Source organism: Salvelinus fontinalis, chromosome 25 (assembly GCF_029448725.1).
Source record: "Salvelinus fontinalis isolate EN_2023a chromosome 25, ASM2944872v1, whole genome shotgun sequence".
Taxonomy (NCBI): Eukaryota; Metazoa; Chordata; class Actinopteri; order Salmoniformes; family Salmonidae; genus Salvelinus; species Salvelinus fontinalis.
In genome coordinates, this window is record NC_074689.1 from 15,870,716 (window position 1) to 15,898,709 (window position 27,994).

General features: G+C 45.1%; 1 protein-coding gene across 6 annotated transcripts in view; it reads left to right on the plus strand.

Annotated features, from left to right (window-relative positions):
* The window catches only part of LOC129822895 (phospholipid phosphatase-related protein type 5-like), a 123,854-nt gene that overhangs the window by 47,860 nt on the left and 48,000 nt on the right, over positions 1-27,994 (plus strand). For 4 of the 6 annotated variants that reach the window (XM_055881400.1, XM_055881403.1, XM_055881401.1 and 1 more), the window contains 2 exons: positions 1,751-1,939; positions 22,850-22,982. In XM_055881400.1, coding sequence (XP_055737375.1) covers positions 1,751-1,939; positions 22,850-22,982 — 322 coding nt within the window. Of the gene's footprint in view, positions 1-1,211; positions 1,940-22,849; positions 22,983-27,994 lie in introns of those variants that run through there. The other 2 variants (XM_055881402.1, XM_055881405.1) reach the window with 2 other exon arrangements.

Genomic DNA, 27,994 nt, shown 5'->3' on the forward strand with positions numbered 1-27,994 from the left:
AGTGTTTCTGTAACCCTATACAGAATAGAAACCGTACACTGGCTGTGTGAAATTCACAATACACTGGAGTGAATGAATTAGTATTTCACTCTACTCTGGAGTGAAATATAATGCAATGGCGTATGGAGTAAAGCCAAATTTGCATATTTCCCAGGATGCCTTTTTTTGTGAATTGTGGAGTTACCACCCATGGCTGTATTTGTTAGTGGCACAGACATGGTTGTTAAAAACTTTACTTTAAAAGGTCATAGGTAAATGTAATAAGTAAAATTAAACTATGAAAATACACTATACATTACATACTGTATATCATAAGGACTTTGTTGCACAGTTTATCCTAACTCAGTGGTGTTAGGAAACTCTTGGCTTAAAGGCCACATCAGGTCTGCATATATCACTTTATGCTGGATTGCAAAGTGATATGTGTAATTCCTATTGGAATCCAGATAGTGTTTGGGTATCCAAACGTTGGAATTTTTATTATCCCGCAACCCGCATTCAGAATGACTATCAAGATTGGTAAAGGAGACTACCTAAACCCATTTAAACTGGAACAACCATTTCAGTAAAGGGTATAATAAATCAAACTAACTGATTGGATTAGTTTACAAACATTTTTGCTATTTATCTTTGTGTAGCATAAGATTAATTGATTGACTAATGTACATGCAAAAACAGATATGAAAATAAATCCTAAAAAATAAACCCGCAGTAGAGCATGCTGGGAAATATGATAATGACAGGCTTGGATTTGATTGGACTGTTTTATGATCCACAATGTAAAGGAATAACTCTGGTTATTAACACCAACACTGGGGGTTCTTTTACACCACTGAGTCTTAATTTCAATCTTACAGAGTGAATTTAACTCCCGAATCAACACTAGAAATGTAACAATGAAAAATCAACACTGGCCAATTCCTATTCATTTTCATTATGTGAACCTAAAGACTCCAACAACAGAACAGTCGTTGACATCAGCTTTGATTAATAATTTGGTGGAGTCTTTGGAAAACACGTGCATAAAATTGAATTGAATATGAATGTTGCATGCATATCTCTCAAAATACTTCCAACAAAATTACAATAATATAGATATCTGGACTGCATGGACAAGAGTGTAGAGTAGACTGATGTGGTTGACGTCAGCTTTGATTACTGTGTTCTGTTGTAGGAGTCTTTAGGACACATGCAGGCGTTCGCATAATGAAAATGAATAGGAATGGTGCGTATCTCTCCAAAGGGCACTAAAGCTGACGCACGACTCTGACTGCGGTGAAGATGACTTGGATGCGAATCTAAAGCTCTAACAAGTTGCTCAGAGTCATTCACTGCGGGTGCTGAAAGGAGAGATGAAAAGCAGCAACGTGCGTGCGTTGTCACTCCTCTTTCCATCATTTGCTGCCCACGGTGAATAGCGGCGCGGCTGCTGCTGCGCACAAACACACAGACCGCCGCGTGCGCTCCCTCCAAACCACACGTTTTCATCTCTATCTCGTTCATTCCGGTTCCAGTGACCAACCGGGGGTGACAGAACACGGCTCTGTGAACATCACCATTCAGCAATGCCTTATAACGAGCATTAGTGGCAGTAGGAGAAATGTGGGGCTGACAGGAGCTATGGTCAAGCTGCTGCGCTAGGCTAGGGGCGAAGAAGGCGGAATGAAAACAGGTTGCGGGGCTTTCTCTCAGTGAAGTGGATTGTTAAATGTTCCTTTCTCTTCCTTTGACGAACATGCTTTATTTTCAGTTGGTGATCATGGCGGGGACGGTCATGCTGGCATACTACTTCGAGTACACGGACACGTTTAACGTGCACGTCCAAGGATTCTTCTGCTATGACAATGCCTACGCGAAGCCGTACCTCGGACCGGAGGAGTCCAGCGCGATCCCTCCCGCTCTACTGTATGCGCTCGTGGCAGGGGTCCCAACACTTGTGGTGAGTTTGTCTATATTCACTATTTCTATGATGTGGGTGTATTTGAATCGGCTCCTGATTTATACTGTTAACATTTTTCTGAAAACAATCTACCAGAGGTTAACGTTCATTGGCTAATTTCAGTTACAATTGTTTAATTTGCTTGTCTATTGGAAATTAACTTGCATAATGCAATCGATGAAAATAGACTGTGCTTAGAATATAAATCACAACACTTGCAGACAGCAATTGATTCCTGTCTCGAGTTGCCATAGCAAGCAATTACTGTAGCTTATACAAGTTGCTTTAGACTGGTATTTCATGTTACTGGCCCTTTGATCTGATCTTTAAATCAGGATCGATTAATTCATAGATACATAAAGGACTAGATCAAATATGCAAATGAGTTATAACGTCAGCACAATGCTAGAAGTCTTACATCAGTGTTGGCACAACACACATGTATAGGGGCAATAATACTCAAACATATTTAGGTGCCTACATATGATTAAACTTTCCCTAGGCTCAATTATACCACCTTGGGGGCCATGCCGTCTTTGATGCCAGACAGGCTTTATTAGAATGTCCTGCTCTATTTTATGGTTTCATTAACTAGATTATGTCCTCATTCCATTCAAGCTGTCAACATGGAGCTTCTGCACTTTTGCAGACAGTATTGTGCGCCCCAGATGTCACCCTATTCCCTATATAGTGCACTGCTTTTGTTTTGACCAGAGGGCTCAAGTGTAAAGTAGTGCACGGGAATAGGGTGCCATTTTAGACCCTGCATAGGTCTGTGGTCTATGGCAAGGGTGTTCTAGTCCAGGAGTATTCAACTCTTACGAAGGCCGGAGCCTGTTGGTTTTCTGTTCTACCTGATAATTCATTGCCACCATCTGGTGTCCCTAAATCAGTCCCTGATTAGAGGGGAACAATGAAAAAACACAGTGGAACAGTCTTCTAGGTCCAGAGTTGAGTTGGAGTGTTCTAGTCAATAGGTGATGTAGTTCTAGTGATACTTTCTTCTTAAAAAACACCACTGACTGTATATTTTCCAGTAATAAGTCAGGCTATGGCTATAGTCCAGTTATTTTTATACAGTATATGCAAGCTTGGTACTGACTGTACACAGAGTTCTTCCTTTTTTGACACCTATACCTGACTTTTCTTGCATAGACAAATAACAACACCCACATGCTGCGTCCCACACACTTCCAGAACAGTCAGGAACCTAATATAGAAACCATAGATAATATAGCAGGCTCTATGACAGAAACCCTCTCCTTCAAAGCACTGCAGAATGCAGGCTAATACATCAGGTATAACCATGATAATTCTGTAGGCTATACTTCATTTGAATTATAATGTAACCTTTATTTAACTAGGCAAGTCAGTTAAGAACAAATTCTTATTTACAATTACGGCCTAGGAACAGTGGGTGCGGGCGGAACGGCAGATTCTTGCCTTGTCAGCTCGGGGATTCGATCTAGCAACCTTTTGGTTACTGGCCCAACACTCTTAACCACTAGGCTACCTGCCACCCCAAGTATGGCACCCTATGCTTGACTCTTACCACCCCAGATATTTGATGAAGGATTGTGTCTCAGGCTAATGATCACAATTTGTAATCTATTTAATAACAAGGTTTAATAATGCTTTAGAGCAGCGCCTCAAGTCTTGATTATAAGGTGTTGGGTGTCAAGTTTCTGTATTTGAAAAGTGTTGAAAATTAAGAAGCGTGGTTCTTTCTGCAAGCCAAACCCAATATGGTTTCTGGCCACTGTTCTCCATGCACAATGACATTCATGCCTCTGCAGATGACAAGTATTTGATTGACAGGATGCTCATAGGGGACATTCCCTCTAGCCTACAATGCTGTGGTTGTTCCCTATTCCTGAAAGAGGTTATCACTTTGGAGACTCACTAGCATATTTTAGAGGTTGCTGCTTGTCAGGATTCCCTGTTGGACTGAGTGTGGTTGTAAGTGACTCTTCTTTCATGTTATGTTTTGACTTGGGGCGTCTCCAGTCTCCAATGCATTCAGATGCATTGTGCTTTCATGTAAATATTTTAGATCCCATCTGCCATTTTTCCATTTGTCTGACATTTTTTACTCTTTGTTATGTGGAGGATGGTGTTGAGACATATGATTATGTCAGTGTTGTAGTGTAACTGTGATTCTCATGAACAACCTTATGTGCTTACAGCTCACTTATGTTGAGGTTATCTAAAATATACAATTGTATTATACTAAAAACGTTTTTTTGATATATTCTATGTTGAAAATCTAGTCGTTATTTGAGATAGCACTGACCGAATATGGGATTTTGTGGTAAAAGGTACACACACGTACTCATGATGCACACACACACTAAGCCAACTGACTGAAAGTGTCTGTAAGACGGATGATGACCTAAGCAGATTCACACATTCAGTTCCAGCCCAGGCTGGATGAAAACCTCTCTTGCTGCCACATTGTGTGTGTGTGTGTGTGTGTGTCTGTGTGTGTGTGTGTGTGTGTGTGTGTGTGTGTGTGTGTGTGTGTGTGCGCAGGGGATCTATTACAAAGTAGTGTTGGCAGAGAAGATACTGCCTCCTTAAAATGTGCTGCTCAGAAATGTCTTATTGGATTTACAGTGGAAGTAAAACCAGAGGATTCTGATTGGTCGGCAGAAGTTGTACTGAAGTTTAATAGACGTGGGGTTGCCTATATATTGTAATTGGTATGTACAGCAGGTAGACACTGAAACTGTATATGCTGCAGACTTTCTTGCCACCTTATTCCCTATGCAGTGCACTAGTTTTGACCAGAGACCATTTGGGATAAAAAGCAGTGCACTACAAAGGGATTAGGTTGCCTTTTGGGACATAGCATAGATTGAGCAGGGCAGTTTCAGTGTGCTATAGTTGTTACGTCTACCATGCATAATCCCACATACAATATCCCTTTAAATTGATCTTTTGAATTAAGAAATTGGTCCACTGCCATTTGACATAATCAACACCACCCAGAAATATTAATGTTTTAAAATTATCAATTTGTTTGAATATCACCAGACATGTAAACCACATTAAGATGTAAATACTCTTATCGTTTAGATTAGAAGTATCAGGTTATAAGTATTTATAAGTATGGTGTAACGTCCTGACCAGAGTTCGTATGTGTTTTGCTTGTTTAGTGTTGGTCAGGACGTGAGCTGGGTGGGAATTCTATGTTGTGTGTCTAGTTCGTCTGTTTCTGTGTTCAGCCTAATATGGTTCTCAATCAGAGACAGCTGTCAATCGTTGTCCCTGATTGAGTCATATATAGGTGGCTTGTTTTGTGTTGGGGATTGTGGGTGGTTGTTTCCTGTCTCTGTGTTTTGTCTGCATCAGATAGGTCTGTCTCGGTTTTTTCACATTTGTTATTTTGTATGCTGTTTGTAGTGTTCCACTTGTTCTTTAATTAAACATGTTGAACACTAGCCGCGCTGCACTTTGGTCCTCTCCTTCACCCCTGGAAGAAAGCCGTTACATATGGTGTGTGTGGATCATATATTGGAATGTGACTATTAAGAGTTTATAATCAATGTTTGATTAATGTCTTTACATGGGATTAGAGAATGTTTGCGCTTTTGAATTGGACAAAAAAACATGACCACGAACATTGTGGTCGATTCTAAACAAAAGAAAACCACACACACACACACACACCACAGCCATTGTTAGTGCCTAATTTAATGACATTCAGCGGATAAACTGATGAGAAATTTGATTGATTGCAGTTTAGCCAACACTGCATATTGGCTATTGAAGTCTGGGGTAAGTTTAAATCCAGTCGTGCTTTGGCCTGGAACACTACATCATGGTACATAGTGCACATGGTATTCAACAAATGTCTGCAGCACTAGACCTGTTGCAGTTAAGTTAATTAAACTTGTACTTCTTATTCTACTTACTTATCCAGAGGTGCAACACTGTAAGATACTGTATTTCTACAGACACGACAGCACAGCCACTAATAAATACTGCATTCTCCCTACACTGCAAAAGTTTGATCTCAGACGCAGTTTACTCAGAACTTCTTAGAAGTGTTGAAATTTGTAGTGATGTAAGGGCTGTCTCTCTCCTCATCCTCGGACGAGGAGAGGAGAGAAGGATCATCAGACCAAAATGCAGCAGTAGGGAAATAGGCCATCTCTTTATTTGAAAAAACTATGATGGCAACACGAAAAAACAAAACACTTTCAAAAATACAAAACAAGAAAACGACGTTGACGAAACCTGAACATAAACTTAATTACTAAACGTAAACTCACGGACAGGAAACAGACGACATCAAAATAAACGAACAGCCAAACAGTCCCGTATGGTACATACATTCGACGACACAGGAGACAATCACCCACAAACAAACAGTGAGAACACCCTACCTAAATATGACTCTTAATTAGAGGAGAACGCAAAACACCTGCCTCTAATTAAGAGCCATACCAGGCAACCAAAACCAACATAGAAACAGATAACATAGACTGCCCACCCAAAACACATGCCCTGACCTAAACACATACAAAAACAACATAAAACAGGTCAGGACCGTTACAGAACCCCCCCCTCAAGGTGCGAACGCCGGGCGCACCAGCACAAAGTCCAGGGGAGGGTCTGGGTGGGCAGTTGACCACGGTGGTGGCTCCGGCTCTGGACGCTGTCCCCACACCACCATAGTCACTCCCCGTTTCTGTCTACCCCTCCCAATGACCACCCTAAAACTAACATCCCCTAAATAAACGGCCAGCACCGGGACAAGGGGCAGCACCGGGACAAGGGGCAGCACCGGGACAAGGGGCAGCACCGGGACAAGGGGCAGCACCGGGACAAGGGGCAGCACCGGGACTCTGGCAGATCCTGGCTGAGGGACTCTGGCAGATCCTGGCTGGACGGACTCTGGCAGATCCTGGCTGGACGGACTCTGGCAGGTCCTGGCTGGACGGACTCTGGCAGGTCCTGGCTGGACGGGCTCTGGCAGGTCCTGGCTGGACGGGCTCTGGCAGGTCCTGGCTGGACGGGCTCTGGCAGGCCCTGGCTGGACGGGCTCTGGCAGGCCCTGGCTGGACGGGCTCTGGCAGGCCCTGGCTGGACGGGCTCTGGCAGGCCCTGGCTGGACGGGCTCTGGCAGGCCCTGGCTGGACGGGCTCTGGCAGGCCCTGGCTGGACGGGCTCTGGCAGGCCCTGGCTGGACGGGCTCTGGCAGGCCCTGGCTGGACGGGCTCTGGCAGGCCCTGGCTGGACGGGCTCTGGCAGGCCCTGGCTGGACGGGCTCTGGCAGGCCCTGGCTGGACGGGCTCTGGCAGGCCCTGGCTGGACGGGCTCTGGCAGGCCCTGGCTGGACGGGCTCTGGCAGGCCCTGGCTGGACGGGCTCTGGCAGGCCCTGGCTGGACGGGCTCTGGCAGGCCCTGGCTGGACGGGCTCTGGCAGGCCCTGGCTGGACGGGCTCTGGCAGGCCCTGGCTGGACGGGCTCTGGCAGGCCCTGGCTGGACGGACTCTGGCAGGCCCTGGCTGGACGGACTCTGGCAGGCCCTGGCTGGACGGACTCTGGCAGGCCCTGGCTGGACGGACTCTGGCAGGCCCTGGCTGGACGGACTCTGGCAGGCCCTGGCTGGACGGACTCTGGCAGGCCCTGGCTGGACGGACTCTGGCAGGCCCTGGCTGGACGGACTCTGGCAGGCCCTGGCTGGACGGACTCTGGCAGGCCCTGGCTGGACGGACTCTGGCAGGCCCTGGCTGGACGGACTCTGGCAGGCCCTGGCTGGACGGCCTCTGGCAGGCCCTGGCTGGACGGCCTCTGGCAGGCCCTGGCTGGACGGCCTCTGGCAGGCCCTGGCTGGACGGCTCTGGCAGGCCCTGAATGGACGGCTCTGGCAGGTCCTGAATGGACGGCTCTGGCAGGTCATGGCAGGACGGCTCTGGCTGGTCATGGCAGGACGGCTCTGGCTGGTCATGGCAGGACGGCTCTGGCTGGTCATGGCAGGACGGCTCTGTAGGGAGGAGAAGGAGAGACAGCCTGGTGCGTGGTCTAGGCACTGGCTGCGCTGGAGAGGAGGAAACAGCAGGAGAGAGAACCCGGAGAGACAGCCTGGTACGGGGGGCTGCCACCGGAGGACTGGTACATGGAGGTGGCACCGGGTCTACCGGACCGTGAAGGAGGACACGTGCTCTTGAGCACCGAGCCTCCCCAACCCCACCAGGTTGAATGGTCCCCGTAGCCCTGCCAGTGCGGCGAGGTGGAATAGCCCGCACTGGGCTATGCAGGCGAACCGGGGACACCACCTGTAAGGCTGGTGCCATGTACGCCGGCCCGAGGAGACGTACTGGAGGCCAGATACGTTGGGCCGGCTTCATGACATCCGGCTCGATGCCCAACCTAGCCCTCCCAGTGCGGCAAGGTGGAATAGCCCGCACTGGGCTAAGCACGCGTACTGGGGACACCGTGCGCTTTACCGCATAACACGGTGTCTTACCAGTACGACGCCTTCTACCTCCACGGTAAGCACGGGGAGTTGGCTCGGGTATCCTACCCGGCTTTGCCACACTCCTCGTGTGCCCCCCCCCCCAAGAAATTTTTTGGTCTGACTCACGGGCTCCCAACCGCGTCGCCGCGCTGCCTCCTCATACCAGCGCCTCTCAGCCTTCGCTGCTTCCAACTCCTCCTTGGGACGGCGATATTCCCCTGGCTGAGCCCAAGGTCCTCTACCATCCAGGATCTCCTCCCAAGTCCAGGAGTCCTTGTTGCTCTGTTGAGCATTCCCTTGCCGCTTGGTCTTAGCGTGGTGGGTGATTATGTAAGGGCTGTCTCTCTCCTCATCCTCGGACGAGGAGAGGAGAGAAGGATCATCAGACCAAAATGCAGCAGTAGGGAAATAGGCCATCTCTTTATTTGAAAAAACTATGATGGCAACACGAAAAAACAAAACACTTTCAAAAATACAAAACAAGAAAACGACGTTGACGAAACCTGAACATAAACTTAATTACTAAACGTAAACTCACGGACAGGAAACAGACGACATCAAAATAAACGAACAGCCAAACAGTCCCGTATGGTACATACATTCGACGACACAGGAGACAATCACCCACAAACAAACAGTGAGAACACCCTACCTAAATATGACTCTTAATTAGAGGAGAACGCAAAACACCTGCCTCTAATTAAGAGCCATACCAGGCAACCAAAACCAACATAGAAACAGATAACATAGACTGCCCACCCAAAACACATGCCCTGACCTAAACACATACAAAAACAACATAAAACAGGTCAGGACCGTTACAAGTGAGTTTTTTTAGCAGAGCATAGCTGAGTGGTGGTGAATGTCTTTAAAACAGTGCTCGCTTCTTGACACACCACTTAACGAGACAGCATGAGTAATGTAAGGTAGAGATACAGTGCTTATTCCTACCGCCTGATTGAAACATTCTGCAATTTCTGCTAAATGGGTTTGAACTTTTTGTGTGAAAAATACAAGTTTTCTCAAACTCTCACCGATTTCTTTATGATGTCATTCATTCAAAGAGAGTACTACTGTTCTAGTTGTTCATTTAGGCCGCATTGAATGCTTTGAATTCCACGTATTTGGTATGTAGGGCAATGTTATCTCCTTCATAGCTCATAATTTCAGTTTGATGGTGGATTGATGAGGATCATGGTATGTAGGTTGGCTGTTGGCTACTGAAAATAAATAAATCATTCTCATTTTTCTTCCAAGCCGATCAGTGATTCTGTTCTGCTGCAAGTCCTATTAACCCCTGGGGTTTGGTTGTAGTTAAAAAAAAACTTACGCTCAATCTCAACCGCCATCTTTTATTTATGACCAATATGCAAATCTCCATCTTCGTTGAAGAACATGTGATTAGCATTTCAGGGCACACAATGGTTTAGCTTAGGGCTATGAGATATCATTGTGTGGTGGTGATCTGCTTAAAAAGTAATGAGAGCGAGAGAGAGATGGGGGGAGGGGACTTAGCCCAAGAGCAAGGAGCAACAACACCCACAGCTAGCTAGCTAACTTTCAAAGGATTAATATTCAGAGTATATATATCCTTCCTCATATGAAACACTTCAATAACCCTCAATAATAACCTCCAATGTGATGGATCTGGCTCATCAATATGGAATACCTGCCTGACTGTCTGACTGCCTGACTGACTGCATGGACAACTTCAAATATCCTTCGTCCAGCCAGTGACTTAGCCTCTCAGTGCCAAACGTATTAGGATACAATGGACAAATTGGTCACATCGGGTGTACTACTTCAGGTCTACATGAAGACATATTGAGTCATACTGGCCTCTTAAGCCATCAGAGAGAGGGCTGGTTAAAACACCATTTTGCTCTCCTCTCACCCTGGACCTGACAGGCTTTAGAAGTCACAGGGAAACTGGGACAAATGGCCTAAGTCGCTAAGGGAACAGTAGTTGGCATTTAGCGGGTCCTCTATGTGTATGTGTGTGTGTTTGTTTGTGTGTGTGTTAGTGCCGAGAAGGACGTCTAGATGGAGACGTGGGTGGCCTGTTAGGCCGTGGCGGTCGTGCTCCCATGTCAAGGTGATGTGATGCTAAGTGATGTTACTGGGACGGGGTAGCAAAGTGACCGTTACCCATCTGCATCTCAGCTCACAGCTGTGTGTGTGTGTTTGTGTGTGTGTGTTAAACTACATACCTCTGCATCAGCATGGGGCAATGTTAGTATTGGAATCCACATCAATGGTGGCGCACGCACGCACGCACACACACACACACACAGCACAAGGGTCAGTTTGATAGTGTTAAAGACAGTATCGATTCAGGGCCAGGCCAAACACCAACCAGGAAATAAATACATTCACATCACATCAGCAAAACGTAGAACGCCAGCTGAGCAAGACGCCATTAAACAGCCTAGTAATGTCAGTCTAAGCAGACACAGACAGCCACACTAACTCGTTTAACTGCTGTCCTCATAATACTTAGAGACTGTAACATACTGGAATTGCTTTTGATTGTAATTTAAGCTTTAGGCACTGTGGTTATGGAATAAGAAGTGGTATTGTGATTGTGACAGGGTGAGCAATGCAGTTTGTGTCATATCTTAGCATGAAGCCAATTTAACTCAGAGAATTATCAGTAAATGAAGCTAAGCTGCTCTACAACATAATGTCTGGTTTCAGTTCTATCAGCCAGGTATATGTACTACATACTAAGTCCCCTATAAGTTATAAGTGCTATGTGCAGTGCCTTCAGAAACTATTCACACCCCTTGACTTTTTCCACATTCATTTTATAATGACTTCCCGATCTCTGTACCCCACACATACAATTATCTGTAAGGTCCCTCTGTCGACCAGTGAATTTCAAGCACAGATTCACCCACAAAGGCCAGGGATGTTTTCAGGCCAGGCCAGGCTTCCAATGCTTAGCAAAGAAATCAAATTAAATAACATTTTATTTGTCACATGCGCCGAATACATCAGGTGTAGACTTTACTGTGAAATGCTTACTTACCACCCCTTTCACAAGAATGCAGAGTTAAAAAATAAGAAACATTTGCCATTTTTTAACGGAAATAGTAACACAATAAAATAACAATAATTAGATGATATGCAAGGAGTACCAGTTCCGAGTCAATGTGCAGGGGTATGAGGTAGTTGACGTAATATATACATGTAGGTAGGGGTAAAAGTGACTAGGCGATCAGGATAGAAAATAAACAGAGTAGCAGCAGTGTATGTGAAGAGTGTGAAAGAGTGTGAAGGTGTGTCTATGTGTGTGTGTGGCGTCAATATGCATGTGTGTTTTGTGTGTGTGAGCGGTGCATGTAGTGTGTGTGTGTGTGTTGGAGTGTCAGTGTAGTATATGTTACAGTGTGAGTCCAGTGAGTGTTCATAGAGCCGGTGAAAGACAGCCAGTGCAAGTAAAAAGGGGGTCAATGCAAATAGTCAGGCTAGCCACTTGATTAACTGTTAAACAGTATTATAGCTTGGGGGTTGAAGCTGTTCGGGAGCCTTTTGGTCCCAGACTTGGCCCTCTGGTACCACTTTCCGTTTCGGTAGCAGAGAGAACAGTCTATGACTTGGGTGGCTGGAGTCTTTGACAATGGACCTTCCTCTGACCTTGCCTGGTATAGAGGTTCTGGATGGCAGGGGGCTCATCCCTATTGATGTGCTGGGCCGTACGCATTACCCTCTGCAGTGCCTTACGGTCGAGTGCCAAACAGTTGCCATACCAAGCGGTGATGCAGCCAGTCAAGATGCTCTCAATGGTGCAGTTGTAAAACTTTTTGAGGATCTGAGGGCCCATGACAAATCTTTCAGCTTCCTGAGGAGGAAGAGGTGTTGTCGTGCCCCCTTCATGACTGTGTGGTGTGTTTGGACCATGATAGGTCCTTAGTGATGTGGACATCGGGGAACTGATGTGGACACCGGGAAGCTCTCGACCCACTCCACTACAGCCCTGTTGATGTGAATGCGGGTGTGCTCGGCCCTCAGTTTCCTGTAGTCCACAATTAGCTCCTTTGTCTTGCTGACGTTAAGGGAGAAGTTGTTTTCATCGCACCACACTGCCAGATCTCTGACCTCCTCCCTATAGGCTGTCTCATTGTCATCTGTGATCAGGCCTACCACTGTCGTGTCGTCTGAAAACTTAATGATGGTGTTAGAGTCGTGCGCAGCCGTGCAGTCAGGAAATCCAGGATCCAGTTGCAGAGGGAGGTGTTCAGTCCCAGGGTTCTTAGCTTAGTGATGAGCTTGGTGGGCATTATAGTGTTGAACGCAGAGCTGTAGTCAATGAACAGCATTCTTACTTAGGTGTTCCATTTGTCCAGGTGGGAAAGGGCAGTATGGAGTGCAATATAGATTACGTCATCTGTGGATCTGTTGAGGCGGTGTGTGAATTGGAGTTGTTCCAGGATGTCTGGGATAATGGAGTTGATGTGAGCCATAACCAGCCTTTCAAAGCATACATATGTGAATGCTATGGGGAGATTTAGACATGCTTTTAGACAGGTTACCTTTGCGTTGTAGGGCACAGGGACTATGGTGGTCTACTTGAAACATGTAGGTATTACAGACTGGGTCAGGGAGAGGTTTAAAATATCAGTGGAGTCACTTGCCAGCTGGTCAGCTCATGCACTGAGTATGTGTCCTGGTTATCTGTTTGGCCCTGCGGCCTTGTGAATGTTAACCTGTTTAAAGGTCTTACTCACATTGGCTACGGAGAGCGTGATCACACAGTCGTCCAGAACAGCTGATGCTCTTATGCATGGTTCTGTGTTGCTAGCATCGAAGCGTGCATAGAAGGCATTTAGCTTGACTGGTAGGATCGACTGAGCAGCTGAGAGCTGGGTTTTCCTCTGTAATCCATGATAGTTTGCAAGCCCTGCCACGTCAGATTAGCATCAGAGCTGGTGTAGTAGAATTCAATCTTAGTCCTGAATTGACGCTTTGCCTGTTTGATGTTCCATCGGAGGGCGTAGCAGGGTTTCTTATAAGCTTCTGGATTAGTGTACCACTACTTGAAAGCGGCAGATCTAGTCTTTAGCTCAGTGCGGATGTTGCCTGTAATCCATGGCTTCTGGTTGGGATATGTACGTACGGTCACTGTGGGGATGACGTCGTCAATGCACTTATTAATGATGCCGGTGACTAATGTGGTAAACTCCTCAATGCCATCGGATTAATTCTGGAACATATTCCAGTCTGTGCCAGCAAAACAGCCCTGTAGCTTTGCATTCGCTTCATCGAACCACTTCTGTATTGAGAGCGTCACTGCTACTTCCTGTTTGAGTTTTGTATGCGTCTCTGTGTGTGGAGTAAAGGTGATCTAGAGTTTTTTCACATCTAGTTGCACAGGTGGCATGCTGGTAAAAATTAGTTAAGACAGATTTCAGTTTTCCTGCATTAACATCATTGGCCACTAGGAGCACTGCCTCTGGATGAGCATTGTCTTGTTTGCTTATGGCCCAATACAGCTCGTTGAGTGCGGTCTTAGTGCCAGCATCGGTTTGTGGGGGTAAGTAAACAGCTACAGCATTATTTTATAGTATGAAGAATGCAATTGAACATATATTAATAAAATAGAAAGGATATGTAATGAGAATTTTTTATGTTTGTGTTTTTCTTATAACTCATTTCTGTGTTCTATTTATGTGCTGTTCTAATAACCAATTTCTGTGTTGAGTAGGATGAGTAGGCCTACCGAACAGCAAAAGCCTATGTCAATCTACTATCCCCCATAGTACAAAAGTTGACCTATTCTATTCTGTGTGAGATTGTCTCAGACAGTTGTGGGATGCGATAGATCCCAAATTAATTTAACCACTAGCATCAAAAAAACTGTTTTAAGCAATGAGCCTGACACAACAGATTAGAAGGTTTAGCTTAAAATGTTGATAAACTATTTCTTCCCATTATAAGCGCAGCAATGCGCACACGGTAGTAGGCTATAAGCAACAATATTCCATTAGCAGGAAAACACCATTCTCAAAAGTGACCACGAATGCGATTATGTATGTATTGCTATAATTATAAAGGTGCATTTTTATGGTGAAAAATATCTTCCCCAAACTTTAAACTCACGAGCTGTGTATGTATGCCACTTAGGCTCTACACTCGTTATAAAGCAGATTCATGTGCTTGATTTGAACCTCTACAGTGTCGGTGGGTGCACAGTTATGAACTTGAAAATGTATTAATAAACCAATTAGGCACATTTGGGCAGTCTTGATACAAACAATTTTACAGAAATGAAATGGTTCATTGGATCAGTCTAAAACGTTGCACATACACTGCTGCCATCTAGTGGCCAAAATCGAAATTGCGCCTGGTCTGGAATAATACGTTATGGCCTTTCTCATGCATTTCAAAGATGATGGTACAATTATAATTTTTTTTAAATGCATGTTTTTTTCTTTGTATTATCTTTTACAATATTTAATGTGTTATATTCTCCTACATTAATTTAAAATTTCCACGAACTTCAAAGTGTTTCCTTTCAATTGGTATCAATAATATGCATATCCTTGCTTCAGTTCCTGAGCTACAGGCAGTTAGATTTGGGAATGTCATTTATAAATTGAAAAAAGGGGGTGCATCCGTATGAGTTAAGAAGTTATTTGGCCTCTTCACAGACCTTATCAAAGCATATAGGTCTATGGGCTAGGCTACATGATGTGTGCGACTATGATTTGGGTATCATTCACAAGTGATAATATATCATTCACAAGTGATAGGCTAATATTGTCACACATCACACTCTTCTTGATTTAATCTTGTATTTACATATATTAAATAATATATGTAATAATATATGTGTGAGATTTGTTTTGATTTAGAATTGACCGTTATCATGCACCTGTCTCGAAACAGGGGCCACGGAAAAAAAGACATGTCTTCTATGCCCTTAAATAGTGAACAGAGGACGCTTTTCACGTGGTTCATTTTCATGCCAACCAGATAGGCTATACTCCTGTTGTAAAGAGAAGCAATGTGCTTAATATTAGGAAAGTTGAGAAATAAATATAGTAGGCCTAGCCCATAGAAAGCTTATAGGATCCTGCTCTTTTTAATAGAGGCCATCACTCTTTTTTCTCACGCAATTGCATATCCTATAGAAATGTTGCGCAACATGAGCTCATAGGCTCTCATGAAGTGTTTGATTAGATTTTCGATTACATTTGTAGTGGTGTCAGAGTGATTAGAGGAACAATAGAGTCCGGAGTACCAGGCAGTTAGCAAGTTTGGTAGGCTACCAATGACCATATAGCAGCATCAGAGCTTGGAAAAGCCTAATTACCGTGACTAAACGATCACGTGGAATCGCTTGCCATCAAGACTCGTGACCACCCACGAGGCGGTAATACAGTCACCGTAACAGCCATAAACAGGACAGTAAGTACAGTCATGGCCAAAAATATTTTTTCAAGTAACTCACAATTTTCCTCAAAAATAAGTTGAAATTGACCAAAGTACTTAGTCTCCACAATTCTTTATTTCACTGTTAATATTACAGAACCTTTTTTTTTTATTCAGAACTTAATATATCCTTTTAATCAGAAAATAAACAGAAATGGCATTCACAAAATTATTGACACGCTAGACTTAATATTTGGTAGCACAGCCTTTTGTCAAAATAACTGTAATCAAGCGCTTCCTATAGCCATCAATGAGCTTCCTGCACCTCTGTACTGGCAGTTTGGCCCATACTTCTTATGCGAACTGCTCCAGTTCTCCCAGATTTGAAGGGTGCCTTCTCCCAACTGCTGTTTTCAGATCTCTCCACAAGTTTTCAATGGGATGTAGATCTGGACTCATTGCTGGCCACTTCACAACAGTCCAGCGTTTTGTCTTGAACCGTTCCTGGGTGCTTTTTGAAGTGTGTTTGGGGTCATTGTCCTGCTGGGAGACCCATGACCTTCAACGGAGACCCAGATTTCTAACACTGGGTCTGACATTGCGCTCCAAAATGCTTTGGTATTCTCCTGATTTCATGATGCCATGCACACGTTCAAGGCACCCAGTGTCAGAGGCAGCAAAGTAACCCCAAAACATCACTGAACCTCCTCCATGTTTGACTGTAGGGAAGGTGTCATTTTCTTTGAAGGCTTCATTTTGTTTTCTGTAAACAGAGATGGTGTGCTTTACCAAAAAGCTCTAATTTGTTCTCATCTGTCCACAGGACATTCTCCCAGAAGGATTTTCTCATGTTCCGGTGTGTTTTTGCAAATTGCAGTCTGCTTTTATTACGTCTCTCTCTCTCTCAGCAGTGGGGTCCCCCAAGGGTCTCCTACCGTATAACCCCCTTTCATTGAGTTGACGATGGATGGTGCGAGTTGAAACTGTCGTACTTTGCGTCTGAAGGTCAACTTGAATCTATGTGGCAGTTGATGAAAGTGCTTTCTCCACCATTCGAACAAGGATTAAGCTAACATTTAGTAAATTATTCAGATTTGTTTGTCTTGTTCAACTGCAAACCAAAGACATACATACATGGATACCAAAATATGTTTTAATTTCAACAGTTTTCTGGAAGAAATGTTGCATTATCTTAAAAAAGTGCAAGGGTGCCAATATTTTTTTGCCATGACTGAATAAATAGAATAAATGCTAGGATCAAACCAAACTCTACATTATTTCAAAGATGTGACAATTTTTTACTTCATGTATGCTTTTTAATGCCTGTTGTAGGCAGTGGATGTTATTGCCTTGATGATGACAGATTGTAAAGTAGATAACAGATAGCAATCATTCAATACCATTGGATAAAACTATCCCCAATGGTGGTTAATATCAGACCAGGGTTCACATACTATTTCAGGTATTTCAATTACTTTTCAATACATTTCAAAACAAGTATTCAGACAACCTTTATTAAAAAAAACAAGTAGTTAAATAGTAAAATGCATTTGGAAATAAAATTGGAAAGTATTTGAAAATACTCAAATACACTGACTCAAATACACTCCAATGCATTTAACCCATGTATTTGAAAATAGTATTTGAAATAAGTATTTTAAAATACTTTCAAATAAAATTGTGGTCGACAATTATTTTATTTTTTTACAAAACAAACATTCAAATACTCAAGTTAAAGTACTTGTTTTGGGCCTTGAATTTGAAAAGACTCAAATACACAGAAAAAAAAGTATTAACAAGTAAGTAATAACAAATACATGTATTTGAACCCAGGTCTGGTTCATATCAGTTCAGGTCACAAGGATCACAGTGTAGTAATAATACTGTGTAGTATAGTCAATGAAATAGCTATGCTGCTGTAGCATAGTATTTTATATCCTCATTAATCAGATTCTTTACTATACACCCTTAAAGAGATATTTTGAAGCAAACAAAAGAAACATGACACAGTGAAGCACATAAAAAATGTTGATGAAGTGGCGTAGTTGGCCTCGAGAGCAGTACAATGTGTGTAACCTAGATGTAACCGATTCTGGTAGTGCTAGGCCTCAGTAATGCCCTGGGCTGTTTTGTTCCCCTGAGAGGAGGAGGAGGAGCAGGAAGAGGAGGATGAAGACTCTTTCTCACTATTCTTAACTCGGACCTGATACAGCAGACCTTAGCTTTTTCTTCCTCTCTCTCTCTTTCTTTCTTTCTTTCTTTCTTTCTTTCTTTCTTTCTTTCTTTCTTTCTTTTTCTCTCCCTCACTCCCTCCCTCCACCAGAGTAGTGTTAAATAAATCACTCATGGCAGCAGCACCTGTGCTAGGGGGGAAACAGTGCAACCCTAAGCTCCGGTGTTGAACCCTTTCACTCCCTGGCGGCCATTCAGTACTGGACTCCCTGACAGGTCCTGCTGCATCTGTGTAGCCAGTGAAGCGGGAAACAGCAACCTGGGAACCTGTGTGTGTGTGTGTGTGTGCGTGCATACGTGTGTGTATGGTCTTTGGAGCCACAAGGTTGCAGGTTTAAAGGGACAGTGTGAGATTTCTGAAACCAAGCACTTTTTCTACTTACCTAGAGTCAGATAAATTCATGGATACCATTTTTATGTCTCTGTGAGCAGTTTGAAGGTAGTGTAGCTTTGCGGTCCATTGCTAATTAGCAGTAGCGCAATGGCTGGAAGTCTACCGAAACAGACTGGAAATGTATTTATAGCTATTTAAAAAGTGATGTGCCCAATTGATACATTTTAAATAGGACTACAATGATAGCAAACCAAACACTGCAAACCCATATACTAGGGATCTAACAATTCACTGATATGCATTATCCCCTGTTCAAATGTTTAAGATATGTGTGTCTGCGGAACCCAACATATATCCAAATGTAGCATGCATATGTCAGAAAATTGATTCAAATGTTACAAATCGCCAGTTCACTAAAATGTTTTGCTCATATTACTTTCTTACTTCGTTTCTGAAAGTACTTCTCATCTTGCGTCCTCTCCTTCAGTGTCAAACTAAGCATGTAACTGTGTTGACAATCTTTGATCTACAAGTCATTTTGCATGCTGAGCTTATTCAAACTGCACGCTGTGCACAACTTTGTGCGCTGACCAACGAGAGGTAGGCCTATACCTGATCTTGCATGTCTGCGAGTCACCTACAGGATTCAGATTTTTGTTAAATGGCTTGCGCGATAGTAGGCTTTATTAGTTGATTGACAACCAATGTAATTTGCTAGGTTATCAATATCAGATGTACTGTTGAAAATTGTGCTTTAAGTAGCCAAAGATACCTGCAAGACACAAATCTAATCTGACTATACCTGCTGATTGGGGTTTACTGTCGTTAGATTTTAGATATACAGAGTAAAGGTGATCATTTCATAACCAGAAGAGTCATCTCTTTTGCTACCCACACTGCATGGCCGAAGTGGAGGAGAAGAGAAGCTCACTCCTAAAGACTTCCAAACATCTACAGTCGTGGCCTAAAGTTTTAAAAATGACACAAATATACATTTTGTCTGCTGCCTCAGTGTCTTTAGATATTTTTGTCAGATGTTACTGTGGAATACTGAAGTATAATTACAAGCATTTCATAAGTGTCAAAGGCTTTTATTGACAATTACATGAAGTTGATGCAAAGAGTCAATATTTGCAGTGTTGACCCTTCTTTTTCAAGACCTCTGCAATCCACCCTGGCATGCTGTCAATTAACTTCTGGGCCACATCCTGACTGATGGCAGCCCATTCTTGCATAATCAATGCTTGGAGTTTGTCAGAATTTGTAGGGTTTTTGTTTGTCCACCCGCCTCTTGAGGATTGACCACAAGTTCTCAGTGGGATTAAGGTCTGGGGAGTTTCCTGGCCATGGACCCAAAATATCGATGTTTTGTTCCCCGAGCCACTTAGTTATCACTTTTGCCTTATGGCAAGGTGCTCCATCATGCTGGAAAAGGCATTGTTCGTCACCAAACTGTTCCTGGACGGTTGGGAGAAGTTGCTCTCGAAGGATGTGTTGGTACCATTCTTTATTCATGGCTGTGTTCTTAGGCAAAATTGTGAGTGAGCCCTCTCCCTTGGCTGAGAAGCAACCCCACACATGAAATGTCTCAGGATTCTTTACTGTTGGCATGACACAGGACTGATGGTAGAGCTCACCTTGTCTTCTCCGGACAAGCTTTTTTCCGGATGCCCCAAACAATCGTAAATGGGATTCATCAGAGAAAATGACTTTACCCCAGTCCTCAGCAGTCCAATCCCTGTACCCTTTGCAGAATTTCAGTATGCCCCTGATGTTTTTCCTGGAGAGAAGTGGCTTCTTTGCTGCCCTTCTTGACACCAGGCCATCCTCCAAACGTCTTTGCCTCACTGTGCGTGCAGATGCACTCACACCTGACTGCTGCCATTCCTGAGCAAGCTTTGTACTGGTGGTGCCCCGATCCCGCAGCTAAATCAACTTTAGGAGACGGTCCTGGCGCTTGCCGGACTTTCTTGGGCGCCCTGAAGCCTTCTTCACAACAATTGAACTGCTCTCCTTGAAGTTCTTGATGATCCGATAAATGGTTGATTTAGGTGCAATCTTACTGGCAGCAATATCCTTGCCTGTGAAGCCCATTTTGTGCAAAGCAATGATGACGGCACGTGTTTCCTTCCAGGTAACCATGGTTGACAGAAGAAGAACAATGATTCCAAGCACCACCCTCCTTTTGAAGCCTCCAGTCTATTATTCGAACTCAATCATCATGACAGAGTGATCTCCAGCCTTGTCCTCGTCAACACTCACACCTGTGTTATCGGGAGAATCACTGACATGACGTCAGCTGGTCCTTGTGGCAGGGCTGAAATGCAGTGGAAATGTTTTGGGGGCATTCAGTTAATTTGCATGGCAAAGAGGGACTTTGCAATTAATTGCAATTCATCTGATCACTCTTCATAACATTCTGGAGTATATGCAAATTGCCATCATACAAACTGAGGCAGCAGACTTTGTGAAAATTAATATTTGTGTCATTCTCAAAACTTTTGGCCACGACTGTACTCTAAATTTTGAGGTGGGGGTGAAATCCAATGTTGTGCTAGATATTCATTAGCAATGTCATTGACAAATATTGGTAGAGTACTAGCTCAAACAGTTTTAATCTGCAAAAATGTGAAATGTATTAGTGGGTGATTTCAGATCAAAATTGGGTGGACAAAAAGCAAACATTGCACCCCCCCCCAAATCAGATAATGGGGTGGTAGATGCCCATTTTCCCTTATGGCTCAGCTCAGGTGCCTAATTATACCATAGACATACATCATACATCAGATCCAGCTCAGAGAGGCCCAGCTCATGAGCTCCATCAGTAGTAGATTTTAATTTAGAATTAAAAATGTATGTGTTTATGCAACAAATGTTAATGCCTCAAATAGTATCGTATCGCATTAAACCAAATCGCATCGATTTGCTCTCTAATCAAACCGAATTGCACCAAATCGTTTCAAACTAAAACGTATCTTTCCTGTAACCTATTGGAGCCCATGCACCTAGATACGTATCAAATCATCTTGAAAGGAAAAATGCATATCCCTACCATCTACAGTATTTAATGAGTTTAGCACTCCATATCTCTCTCTCTTTTCCTCCTCTCTCACTCTCTCTCTCTCTAGCTTCCTTTTTGCTCTCTCTCTCTTCCTCTTCTCTCTTTCTCTCTTTGTTCCTCTTCTCTCTCTCTCTAGCTTCCTCTTCTCTCTTCCTCTTCCCTCTCTCTCTCTCTCTCTCTAGCTTCCTCTTCGCTCTCTCTCTCTCCTTCCTCTTCTCTCTCTAGCTTCCTCTTCTCTCTCTCTCTTCCTCTTCCCCCTCTTCCCCCTCTCTCTCTCTCTCTGGCTTCCTCTTCTCTCTCTATCCCTCTCTAGCTTTCTCTTCGCTCTCTCTTCCTCTTCTCTCTCTCACTCTCTCTTCCTATTCTCTCTTTCTCTCTCTGTTCCTCTTCTCTCTCTCTCTTCCTCTTCTCTCCCTCTCTCTCTCTTTCTTCCTCTTCTCTCTCTCTTCCTCTTCTCTCTCTCACTCTCTCTTCCTATTCTCTCTTTCTCTCTCTGTTCCTCTTCTCTCTCTCTCTTCCTCTTCTCTCTCTCTCTCTCTCTTCCTATTCTCTCTTTCTCTCTCTGTTCCTCTTCTCTCTCTCTCTTCCTCTTCTCTCTCTCTCTCTCTCTTCCTATTCTCTCTCTCTCTCTCTCTTCCTCTGCTCTCTCCCTCTCGCTCCTCACCGTCTGTCACCAATGGCAACTGCAAATGTGATTATAATTATACAGTTTTACTCCTCTGTAAATGTTAACAGCTCAAGGATATCACCTTTTTAGAATAACCTCTCATCCCAACCCATGGAAGAACCAGGCATCGACAGGAATTATCTTTTGCCTTTAAGCTATACTGTAAATTCCACCAATGAAACATACATGCTATCATTAGTTTTTGTTTTTAACAGTGTTGGAATCATATTATTACCCCCAATTAGGGGTATTTTGTATAACTGACAACACCCACTGGGTTGTAATTCTGTTGATAATCAAGTGTACTCTGTCAAGCTCTGGCTTTAAATAGGAATTCACCTTCTGCCCATCTTTTAACCCCAATGACCACACACACAAACACACTCACATGCACGCACGCACGAACACAACAGACACACCAAGACACGTGCACGCACGCCCACGCACATACACAGACGCACACAAACAAGTGTGTTCTCATCTCTCAGTAACTAGAAGTGCCTTAAGTAGAGCCCTCCTCTCCTTCAATATGTTTTCCGTTAATACCGCGGGTGCTTTGCAGATGTCAGCCATTGAGAAGTGTACATAGTCTCTCAGAGAGATTATGGTGCTGTTTTGTGTTTATATGTGCGTGTGTGTGTGTGTGTTGGGAGTTACAGTATGTATGGATTTACTGACTAAACCATATTTGATTCATGATTCAACACTTATAAGAATATACTCATTTGTTTATCATCCATTTGTCTTCTCTGTTCCCCTTTCTTTTCTAGATCATGATCTCAGAGACCGTCCTGTTCTTGATACAATACTCGTCCAAAGAGCTGGACAGTCAGGAGAAGACCATGCTGACAGGAGACTGCTGCTACCTCAACCCTCTGGTGCGCAGGACCTTTCGCTTTCTGGGTACGTCATACAGACTAAATATTATCGAAACATTAGTCAACTTTGTGGCTCAGTTGGCAATTGTGCAATGGCAAGGTTGTACTTCGGATAAAAGCCTCTGTGTCACGCCCTGACCGTAGAGAGCTTTTTATGTCTCTATTTTGGTTTGGTCAGGGTGTGATTTGGGTGGGCATTCTATGTTCCTTTTTCTATGATTTGTATTTCTGTGTGTTTGGCCGGGTGTGGTCTCTGATTGAGAACCATACTTAGGTTGCCTTTTTCCACCTGTATTGGTGGGTAGTTGTCTATGTGTAGTTGCCTGTCAGCACTAGTTGTTTATAGCTTCACGTTCGTTTTGTTATTTTGTTAGTTTGTTTAAGTGTTCTTCGTTTAATAAAGAAGAATGTATTCCAATCACGCTGCGCCTTGGTCTCATCGTTACGACGAACGTGACACTCTGCTTATTGACACATATTGCATATATTAAATTCTCTCTGTCTTGTCCTTGAAAACTAGCTCCTTATGTCCAGTGTCTCCTCGTACAGAAACGCACACTGTCACGTGCCCTGAGGGGAAAGAGTGGGATCCTTAGGAAAGGAATGGTACAGTACTGTATGTAGTCTCCTCGCCTATGCTCTCACGCAAACGTTCCTGTTTTAGATAAGTCTACAGAAACCAAGAGGATTATCACGCTGATCCCCGAGGGAATACTCCTCCCTCTCTCACTCTTTCCTGTTAAATCTTCAATTTACACCACAATTCCTCTCATTGTAACAATTCCTTAATGTTATGAGCTTTCAGTCGCAGCTAAACCTCCCTTTACTCACTGTATAGTAAAGTGAATTAATGTTGCTCTAAATTACATCTACAGTTGAAGTCGGAAGTTTACATACACTTAGGTTGGAGTCATTAAATCTCTTTTCAACCACTCCATAAATGTCTTATTAACAAACTATAGTTTTGGCAAGTCGGTTAGGACTTCTACTTTGTACATGACACAAGTCATTTTTCCAACAATTGTTTACAGACAGATTATTTCACTTATAATTCACTGTATCACAATTCCAGTGGGTCAGAAGTTTACATACACTAAGTTGACTCTGCCTTTAAACAGCTTGGACAATTCCAGAAAATGATGTCATGGGTTTAGAAGCTTCTGACAGCTAATTGACATAATTTGAGTCAATTGGAGGTGTACCTGTGGATGTATTTCAAGGCCTACCGCCAAACTCATTGCCTCTTTGCTTGACATCATGGGAAAGTCAAAAATAAATCAGCCAAGACCTCAGAAAAAGAATTGTAGACCTCCACAAGTCTGATTCATCCTTGGGAGCAATTTCCAAACGCCTGAAGGTACCATGTTCATCTGTACAAGCAATAGTATGCAAGTATAAACACCATGAGACCACGCAGCCGTCATACCGCTCAGGAAGAAGACGAGTTCTGTCTCCTAGAGATGAATGTACTTTGGTGCGAAAAGTGCAAATCAATCCCAGAACAACAGCAAAGGACCTTGTGAAGATGCTGGAGGAAACAGGTACAAAGTATATATATCCACAGTAAACCCAGTCCTATACCGACATAACCTGAAAGGCCGCTCAGCAGGTAAGAAACCACTGCTCCAAAACCGCCATAAAAAAGCCAGTGTAAGGGCTGTCTCTCTCCTCATCCTCGGACGAGGAGAGGAGAGAAGGATCATCAGACCAAAATGCAGCATTCGGGAAATAAGCCATCTTTTATTTAAACGACACGATGGCAACACGAAAAACAAAACACTTTCAAAATTACAAAACAAGAAAACACGACGTAGACGAAAAACCTGAACATGAACTTACTTAACTAAAACGTAAAACTCACGGACAGGAACAGACTACATCGAAACGAAACGAACAACCGAACAGTCCCGTATGGTGCAAGACATAACACAGATACGGAAGACAATCACCCACAAACAAACACTGAGAACACCCTACCTAAATATGACTCTTAATTAGAGGAAAACGCAAAACACCTGCCTCTAATTAAGAGCCATACCAGGCAACCAAAACCAACATAGAAACAGAAAACATAGACTGCCCACCCAAAACTCACGCCCTGACTATATACACATACAAAAACAACATAAAACAGGTCAGGAACGTTACAGAACCCCCCCCCTCAAGGTGCGAACGCCGGGCGCACCAGCACAAAGTCCAGGGGAGGGTCTGGGTGGGCAGTTGACCACGGTGGTGGCTCAGGCTCTGGACGCTGTCCCCACACCACCATAGTCACTCCCCGCTTCTGTCTTCCCCTCCCAATGACCACCCTAAAACTAACATCCCCTAAATGAACGGCCAGCACCGGGAGAAGGGGCAGCACCGGGACAAGGGGCAGCACCGGGACAAGGGGTAGCACCGGGACAAGGGGCAGCACCAGGACAAGGGGCAGCACCGGGACAAGGGGCAGCACCAGGATAAGGGGCAGCACCAGGATAAGGACCAGCACCGGGATAAGGGGCAGCACCGGGATAAGGGGCAGCACCGGGATAAGGGGCAGCACCGGGATAAGGGGCAGCACCGGGACAAGGGGCAGGTCCCGGCTGATATCCTCAGGCAGATCCTGACTGAACGGCTCTCGACGCTCATGGCTGACTGACGGCTCTCGACGCTCATGGCTGGCTGACGGCTCTCGACGCTCATGGCAGGCTGACGGCTCTCGACGCTCATGGCAGGCTGACGGCTCTCGACGCTCATGGCAGGCTGACGGCTCTCGACGCTCATGGCAGGCTGACGGCTCTCGACGCTCATGGCAGGCTGACGGCTCTCGACGCTCATGGCAGGCTGACGGCTCTCGACGCTCATGGCTCTCTGACGGCTCTGGCTGCTCATGGCTCGCTGGCGGCTCTGGCAGATCCTGTCTGGTTGGCGGCTCTGGCAGATCCTGTCTGGTAGGCGGCTCTGGCAGATCCTGTCTGGTAGGCGGCTCTGGCAGATCCTGTCTGGTTGGCGGCTCTGGCAGATCCTGTCTGGCGGGCGGCTCTAGCGGCTCCTGTCCGGCGTGCGGCTCCAGCGGCTCCTGTCTGGCAGACGGCTCTGTAGGCTCATGGCAGACGGGCGGCTTAGCAGGCTCATGGCAGACGGGCGGCTTTGCAGGCTCATTGCAGACGGATGGCTCAGACGGCGCTGGGGAGACGGATGGCTCAGACGGCGCTGGGGAGACGGATGGCTCAGATGGCGCTGGGGAGACGGATGGCTCAGATGGCGCTGGGGAGACGGATGGCTCTGGCCGGATACGGCGCACTGTAGGCCTGGTGCGTGGTGCCGGAACTGGAGGCACCGGGCTAAGGATAAGCACCTTCCTACTAGTGCGGGGAGCAGGGACAGGGCACACTGTACTCTCAAAGCCCACTCTATACCTGATGCGAGGTACCGGCACTGGTGACACCGGGCTGAGGACAAGCACATCAGGATTAGTAGGGGGAGAAGATACAGTGTGTACAGGGCTCTGGAGACGCACAGGAGGCTTAGTGCGTGGTGCCGGAACTGGAGGCACCGGGCTAGATACACGCACTACAGGGAGAGTGCGTGGAGGAGGAACAGGGCTCAGGAGACGCACTGGTAGCCTAGTGCGTAGTGTAGGCACTGTAGGTACTAGGCTGGGGCGGGGAGGTGGTGCCGGAAATACCGGACCGTGGAGGCGTACTGGCACTCTTGAGCATTGAGCCTGCCCAACCTTACCTGGTTGAATGCTCCCGGTCACCCAACCAGTGCGGGGAGGTGGAATAACCCGCACCGGCCTATGTAGGCGAACCGGGGAAACCATGCGTAAGGCAGGTGCCATGTATGCCGGCCCGAGGAGACGCACTGGAGACCAGACACGTTGAGCCGGCCTCATGACACCTGGCTCAATACCCAATCTAGCCCTACCAGTGCGGGGAGGTGGAATAACCCGCACTGGCCTATGCACTCGTACAGGAGACACCGTGCGCTCTACTGCGTAACACGGCGCCTGCCCGTACTCCCGCTCTCCACGGTAAGCCTGGGAAGTGGGCGCAGGTCTCCTACCTGCCCTTGGCCCACTACCTCTTAGCCCCCCCCAAGAAATTTTTGGGTGTTACTTACGGGCTTTTTGGGCTTCCGTGCCAGACGCGTTCCCTCATAACTCCTGTTCCTCTCTCCGGTAGCCTCTGCTCTCCTCAGTGCCTCCAGCTGTTCCCATGGGAGGCGATCCCTACCAGCCAGGATCTCCTCCCATGTGTAGCAACCTTTTCCGTCCAAGATATCGTCCCAAGTCCATTGCTCCTTCTTTTCCTGTCCCTTACTCCGTTGAGTTTTCCCTTGCCGCTTGGTCCTAGCGTGGTGGGTGATTCTGTAAGGGCTGTCTCTCTCCTCATCCTCGGACGAGGAGAGGAGAGAAGGATCATCAGACCAAAATGCAGCATTCGGGAAATAAGCCATCTTTTATTTAAACGACACGATGGCAACACGAAAAACAAAACACTTTCAAAATTACAAAACAAGAAAACACGACGTAGACGAAAAACCTGAACATGAACTTACTTAACTAAAACGTAAAACTCACGGACAGGAACAGACTACATCGAAACGAAACGAACAACCGAACAGTCCCGTATGGTGCAAGACATAACACAGATACGGAAGACAATCACCCACAAACAAACACTGAGAACACCCTACCTAAATATGACTCTTAATTAGAGGAAAATGCAAAACACCTGCCTCTAATTAAGAGCCATACCAGGCAACCAAAACCAACATAGAAACAGAAAACATAGACTGCCCACCCAAAACTCACGCCCTGACCATATACACATACAAAAACAACATAAAACAGGTCAGGAACGTTACAGCCAGACTACGGTTTGCAACTGCACATGCGGACAAAGATCGGTCCACCCCCTCTGGTCTGATGAAACAAAAATAGAACTGTTTGGCCATGATGACCATCGTTATGTTTGGAGGAAAAAGGGGGAAGCTTGCAAGCTGAAGAACACCATCCCAACCGTGAAGCACGGGGGTGGAAGCATCATGTTG